The sequence below is a fragment of the Pieris napi genome, chromosome 12 (assembly GCF_905475465.1).
Source record: "Pieris napi chromosome 12, ilPieNapi1.2, whole genome shotgun sequence".
NCBI lineage: Eukaryota > Metazoa > Arthropoda > Insecta > Lepidoptera > Pieridae > Pieris > Pieris napi.
In genome coordinates, this window is record NC_062245.1 from 6,505,022 (window position 1) to 6,513,129 (window position 8,108).

General features: G+C 32.9%; 1 protein-coding gene across 1 annotated transcript; it reads right to left on the minus strand.

The window, feature by feature from the left end:
* Positions 1–246: 246 nt before the first annotated feature.
* On the minus strand, positions 247–7,589 carry LOC125054575. The gene is made up of 7 exons (XM_047656553.1): positions 7,492–7,589; positions 4,439–4,556; positions 3,492–3,562; positions 2,763–2,838; positions 2,286–2,432; positions 1,572–1,731; positions 247–805 (listed from the first exon to the last, which is right to left on the minus strand). Exons 1-7 carry the CDS (start codon positions 7,585–7,587, stop codon positions 667–669), a joined length of 807 nt encoding a protein of 268 aa, XP_047512509.1. The 5' UTR covers positions 7,588–7,589; the 3' UTR covers positions 247–666.
* Positions 7,590–8,108: the final 519 nt, after the last annotated feature.

The following is an 8,108-nucleotide window of genomic DNA, read 5'->3' on the forward strand; positions in this document are numbered from 1 at the left end:
AACTATTAAATTATTTCCTGCTCATAGTATTTTTGAAGTAATAATACTAGTTGTCATGACTTAAATCCTAATTGATTTACAAATAGTCAAAAACAACCCAATCTATTAGAAAATAAACTTGTTCGTTGTTGAAATATGTAAGCACAGATAATTCAAGAGTATAAAATTGCACATCTTAAAATATATGCGACCTAAATTCTGAGTTATAAATGTGTGCAAAGTTTGGTAGGTCGTTGGACATTGTAGGTCATTATCTAATCTTAAATCGTATTTGATTTACAAATTTAAAAACAATTGTAGAAATATTATTTAATTTTAAAGATCGTTGTATCGTTTTGAATAGTATAAGAATGAATAGTATTGCCTCCTTTGAGGAATATTATAATGATTTTATTCAAATTTCCATATCCCACATCACAATAGAATTACAAAAGAATGTGAAATTCGTAAATCAATACAAAACGAGATTAGATAAACTATTATAATAAAATGAAGTGGTCTTTTACTTACGAAACTTTAACATATTTTAAAACAAAATACAATTTTCTCTACGAATAATTTAGTTAATAATTCACCATATCCATCTAAGCAAGAAATTTTCATAGAATCCAAGTTTAAAATTAATAAATAATGTTGTGCCTGTAAATTGATTTTATTTTTGACGGATCAGTATAGGAAGACAGTACCATCTGAATGATTCTCAAGCTTAATGGTAGGTGGTGGTGGATCTCGTTCAAGTAAGTAGCTGCGCGTCCAAAGAAGGGCTATATTTACCAGAGAACAGAGACACGATCCGAGTAACAGCCTGTAGGGTAATTTATTATAGATGAAAAGCAAGAACAAATGACAATTGACAATCATGTCACATTGCGCGTCGTTATTTGAACTTGTCTTGAAAATTTATATTGCTATTTTATATTGTAATAATAATAAAGTATTTGTCAGCTATTGACTACTTTTGTTAGAGTCTGAGGCCTATAATGGAACTAGAGAAGCCCTGTGACACTAAAATGTTTCATTCATAAAAGCGTTAATCTCAGATGTGTGTAAAAATTAATAAATTACAACTACAATAAAAAAACGCTGCAATATGTTTGTCCCTTGTTGATTTAGCGATTTCGGTCAAACAAAACATCCTTATTTCGATTTATGCCTTTGAATAAAATCAAAGAGTATAACTTACATTTTTGTTATAAGTTTTACTTACACATCAGAGACAATAGTAAAATAGACGACTCATTGGTCTAGTGGTTAGTACCCCTGACTGCGAATCCATGGGTCCCGGGTTCGATCCCCGGCTGAGACGAACATCGATGTGATGAACATTTGGTGTTGTGCTTAGGTCTTGGGTGTTTAAATATGTATTTATGTGTCTATCTATATATAATATGTATGTATATCCGTTGCCTAGTACCCATAACACAAGCTTCACCAGCTTAGCATGGGACTCGGTCAATTGGTGTGAATTGTCTTTAAAAAAAAATACTTAAGGTTATTAAGTTCTATTTCTACCAGTATAAAGTTAACTACTATTCTACAAATTTATTCCTGAATTTAAAAAAATATAGTACCAATATGAAAACCCAAGGTGTGGCGAGGGCCTCAACAAGCCCAAGGCTGTATAAGAAAAGGCAAGGTGGTCATTCCAACCAGACACAGCCCAGTATACGCCGAAGAACAATAGGAACGTCACACCGACGACTGCCGCTGCCACGTTGGTCCATAAACATCCTGCAAACATTACTATGTTGTCTTTGTTGAAGAAAAGGATTGTTGACATCCTCCTCAAATCACCAAAATCATATATATTTTCAGCTAATATTAAATATCAATGTGAACAGAACTAATCCAAAATTGAGTTAGAAAATAGCTGCGTAGGTAAAATTATGGAGTTAAGAAAGTTGATTGCTGTATTTTCAGTTGATAAAGTCATTAAACACTCTTAGGCAAAGTTGCCGTAATGAGGTATTTGATTAATTTCCCAGCTTAACAATTGTAGCACATAAAGGAAAGAAATATCTGCTTTAGAATCCAATGTGGTTCACGAAGCAAACATTGGCATGTAGATGACAAGATATTTAGTATTATTCGTATTATATCGTAACAAATAGCCATGAAATAAAATAAAAAAAATATTTTCGTCAAACGCACCTATTTCAGGAACTACTACAGCAAATTGAATAATCCTATAAGGCTATAGGGTATGCCAAGGATATAGTATAACACGGACTTAACACAGTTGAAACCGCAAGACACAGTTATTTATTAATAAAATGCGAATGTACCTGGCAACCCAAATATAGGTTCAGTAGGATTCTTGGTCGCATTGAGAATAGCGAGTCCCGCCGCGCATGAGGCCACGGCTACATGAGCGATCAACAACGTGACCAGACTTATGTACAAACTGTACGCTATTACTGGTGGGGTCTCAACTGAAATTAAAGGCATATCAGACATATATTTTTACAATTACTGTTACCTTATTTCTATTGGTTTTTATAAAATTTTACTTTTACTGGTGGGGTCTCAACTGAAATTAAAGGTATGTATATCAAACATATATTTTTACAATTACTGTTACCTTATTTCTATTGGTTTTTATAAAATTTCATTTGTCATAAATGACTTTTTTTAATTGGTTTTACAAGTGGTAAAACGCTCAATATACGTTTAACTCGAAACATCTGAATTGAAGGCATAAATCGCTGCACATCTTGCATAAAAAAATATCCTCATGGGGTAAGGAACATCTTTATACGTACGTGGATTGCTTGTATCGACAGTGGTTACAGACACACATGCCTGGTTCGGTCTGTAGCCTTTGGAAAGAGCGCGTACCTGTCATGGAAACAAATAAATGAAAAAAGTTTAAATTTGTTATTATATACCTTAAATACATTAGTCTGAATTATAAAATTAACGAAAATATATGTTTCGTCAGCGGGTTTAAATAGAAAAATATACCATTAATTTATTATGTTTTAAACGCTCAATTTTTTGTCTTAAATTAATCTCCGATATTGCCGTACAGAAAGCGCACAGAAACTATGTTTTAAATAAATAATAGTTAAAAAAAACTAAAAAACACGCTTTTAAAGCACATCAAACTAAAAAGTGAAAAATAATTCCTAATTTAGGCTGAAAATGGTAATGAACAAAAAATACTGGTATTATTGTGAAAAAGCGTGGGTTGCTCGATAGACGAAAAATATGGCACAGAGCGCCCCATTATTTATTTTGATTTTTTAGTAAACATTTTTTTTTCGGATTATTGCATTATCATCGATCTTTGACAGTTGCGCAAAGTTTGAATTAAATCTGTCCGTTAAAAGTGGGTCAAAATCGAGTCTGAAGGAGTCGGTTACATACATACATACATAGTACATACATACAGGTGAAGCTAATATAAAGCGTGTAAAATGGGATGGAAGGATCAAAAAATTTAAGTTTGTACCATAGGAATATCGACACAAAAAATAAACTCTACTAACTTCTTCTTCTCTTGCTTGAGCCTCAGTCTTGCAACTAACTGCGCACGCGTTCACGTCAGATACACATGTCACTGAAAACCAATATTATATGATAATAACAACGGAGGAAATAGACATTTCTATGTCGGTAAAAGGTAAAAGTAGTGTTTAGATTAGCTTAATTGATATGTTAACGTAAAATTGTAAACACCGTTAGATTGTAATCTATCTCGCGAGATTATAAACTGTCGAAAGATTGTGAACCTCAGCTTACTGCTTACAATTTAACGTATTATTATTCGGTAGATTGTACTTCACTAACTTTGTTATAATTCAAACTTCTTTGGTCAATTACAGATTAATTTTACATTTCAACAATTTCATATAACTACCTAATAATACGTTAAATTGTAAGCAGTTCGTTGAGGTTCACAATCTTTCGACAGTTTATAATCTCGCGAGATAGATTACAATCTAACGGTGTTTACAATTTTACGGTGACAGATACAAATAGAACACACAAATATCGTCGCCGTGATAGACTCTAAAGCGGGCCATAGACGGACCGCATGTTGCAGCCGATACCGACTGCTCTAAGCGGTCGCCAGCCTCTGCAGTTTCCATACTAAATTCATATTCGCAATACACGGACCGCTCGAGCAGTTCCTGAGCAAACCGCATATTGCAGGCGGTCTTGACTACAACATGCGGTCCGTCTATGGAACGCTAAAAGAGTGTTAATAGTCACATGCTTATGAATAAATAAATTACTCATGTCCTTAGTTAACCTCATTTAATATTGTAATGTTAAATGAAGTCTACAGACAATTGACAGAATAAATATATTTCGCAATGTCTTTGCTACTCATATTTAAATATATATTCTTCTTTTAAACTATTTCTTTCAATGTTTTTTTCCAAATAACAAAATCAAGTAAACGAAAGCCAATACAATGAAATGTACCAACTATAGAGCTTGTTGTGTGAAGGTGTCACTAGCAGATTCAGAACCAACTCCCCTTGAAACAGACCGTATCGTACTGTACTGTCTTTGAACTGGTCGGTCGTACTTGCAGTTGACACCACCTGTCAAATATAGGAATTTATTATTATTATATTTGTGGTTTCAGAAACACAACTACATTCTAGAACTTTAAATTTGAAGATCTAATCATTTTTTGTTTGATGATTACCAGGGTGAGATTGTTATGCGGAATAAGGGCTTTAAATTTGCCTTTTTCTGTGGCCCATATAGAGTTATAGCGCCATTGGATTATTAAAATAAATAAATTAGGGGCGCTACAACCTCAGATTGCTGAATCTGTTTCATGATCGTTTTTAAATATAATAGGCAAGTAGGTGATCAGCCTCCAGTGCCTGACACACAACCTCGACTTTTTGGGTCTAAGACATGTCGGTTTCCTCACGATGTTTTTCTTCACCGTCCGAGCAAATGTTAAATGCGCACATAGAAAGAAAGTCCATTGGTGCACAGCGGGGGATCGAACCTACGACCTCAGGTATGAGAGTCGCTGAAGCCAACACTACTCTGCGGCCATTGGATTATTATGATATTGAATAATCAGGAAATTGTAACTCTTAAGGTTCTGCTCAACTATAAAGTATTTCACTATTAAGAAACCTTGTACAGACAGAAAGGAAAATAAAAAGTAAGTCTGGAGAAAGCACAGAAATCAGCTAGCAATAATATAATTGAAAGTCTTCCCCTTTCCTTGAAAAAGATCGATTTCAATCTATAAAACTTTAGTCTCTATTGTTATCAAGAGATTGAAGTTCCTCAATCCCTAAATACTATTGTTCTCTTATACGTCTCAACAGACGGACAAAGGGTAAATGGCTAATTAAGACGACTTTTATTAATTAGATCCTTAAGGATGCTTGAATTTAGAACAATGAAATAAACGGTGTTTTGATTGTGTTAAATTAGAATGTACGATATCGAAGATTCAAAATATTTTAATTGTCCAAAATATGTATTAAACTAACGTGGTATAAATAGATTAAAATGTTATTAAGTTTTAACTAATATTTGTCCTTTACGAATCGGTTCATATTATGTAACCCGTGTTACCATTGGGGCACTGCCGTTCATAAAAACACATATCAAAGCAAAATATATTTCTTTTGGGACGTAGTTTCATGTAAAACGTGATTGGAGTGGACGGGCAACAGCTTATGAATAGCAAGTGTCCTACCACCTGCGTCCAGTTGTCTGAAAATTAGATATATATATAAGAAAAATGGTCTTCGTTTGAGGCTCCTTCACGCCTAAACCACTGATCGTATCGACATGAATGACTGCCATTCGATGGGAAATTTTTCCTAGATGGTTTATGGCTATTTATTTTTTAAATTCCAACGTTTCTTCATTTTTTATTGCTGTTTTACATTTATATACATACGGACTTCACCGCGGAAACACTCGGGGAGGCTTCCTAGAGCCTCAAAACGTCAACATCTGTTAAAAACTCGATTTTACAAAATTTTCAATTTTCTCAGCGGGAAGTTAAAAAGAAGAATAATAAAAATATGAAAAAAAATTGAAACTTAAAATTTTATTTATTTCGCCCAGCAAAGCGGGCGGGAAACGGGCAAACGGCTATTTATATCTATACGAATTCTCTACGTATCTCTGAAAACTACGTGTATGTAGACAAAAAGCCTTTAACAATACGACGTATAAGGGTTTAACAGATTTTAATAGGATGAGGGTAGGGATAAAACGACCGACACGAACAGTGATTGCCGTGTATTGGACGCTTTTGAGTTATAAATTGTTACTTGTGTTATATGAAATTTTTGATTTTTTGTACTATAACTTGTGTTTTCTTTAATTATTATTTTAAGGTTAAGTTTTATTTTGTTGTGAAGCTATTTTAAATGTTTTTCTTTTATATAGCTTCGGGAAATGCCCTCAAATTACACATAATTTGTTTTGTAAACACACAAAAAAAGTTTGGAAGGATAAACCAAAATCCTCCTGGCGCCCACCTATATTTATTAAAGTTAATTATAAGATTTAGTTTAGTAGATATATTTTAGTTATTGAATTGTGCTAGCTAACTTGATTGTGGTTCCTTTTATAAATATCCTGAGCTAATTTTGTTTTATTTTACAATAACAACCAATAACAAGATAACAAATAAATGAATTTAAACATATTACTTTTTAAAATGTAAGTTTCATGATATAAAATACAATGGCTATGTTTTCTTCTTAATCCACTTCTTGCTTCCCACCGTATGTATATTTAAGCTACTCGACGATCAAAAGACAGAGTGGTAAGTACATATTTGCAATAATCTGTACATAGTACTAAAGAAGCCATTTCGCACGCAAATTCGCGCGGACAATAATTAGAGTTAGATAATTAAAATCCATTATATTGTTATTCCAATAAACATTCACGCTAAATACAAAAAGGTGTAGGCAATCGAATCACGTCTCTAACCCCAGTTTATTTCTACACAAATTTAAAGCGACTACGTGACCGAATCTATTTTATGGTCCTGTTTTTATTTTCCGCTGAATTTAATGTTTGTTTTATATCAAAGTGTCCGAGTTTGTTAAAATATTGGCATGTTGCGCATTTTTTATGGCCCAATAACGATTATTTGTAATCAGCTTATATTTAACTTTTTTTTATTGCTATCTACCATGAATTATGTTATATACCCATATGTTATTTAAAGACTTTTAGTTAGTGAAATAATGAGTCCACAGTTTCAATGGTGTAAAAAAACTTCTTAGACAATAATTGATATACATGTTTCGGTATTAAATCTATTATATGTATATACAGGTGATGATAACTCTTAATGTTACTCGACTAATTGTTATCTTATTAGTAGTAATTTCATGATTTATAAAAACCTCACACACAGTCAAAAAGGCGAATGACAGCTCACGCCTATCATAGAACCAGGATGGTAGGCGGTTGTGGGTAAAGGAAAAACATACCCAACAGTATAAGCATTCCAAGGATTTAGATGACACATACCCATCCTTCGCTGGCGATGGCCACAATAATTAATAGAACACACAAAACTCCTGACAGGAATGCACCAAATATGTAACCACGGCGTGTTTCAGCCATGTCTGCTATCTCACTGATAGAATTCATATCGATAGAGTAATTATCTGATAATTACGCGATAATTTATTAACTGTATATTGAGTCATGTCTTACAATTATAGTAAAGGTATTAGTTATTAGATACTATACGAGCGATTTTTATATTATGAATGCATAAATGCATTTTTCTTTAGTTTGTAAATGTTAAATAAATGAGTATTTGGTATCACTCCAGTTTACCAGTAAATTGATAAATTCAGAATAGAGACTTTCGATCGACTACTAACATCGCTTCTTTACTTATTCATTGGAAAAAACGAAAGTATACGCGGCACGAATAATAAAACAAACAAACAATTATTCTTAAAAATAATAATCTTCAAACTTTCAATAATACAACTAAGGCGCAGTTGAACCTCTGCTCTGCTTATAGAATTAAACTTTGCCGAGATTGCGCTGGTTTTACCTTCGATTCGGAATTTTTGACACATTGAGGTTAGTGTACTAGGTACATTCATTTTACTTGAAATCAAGTAAAGTTA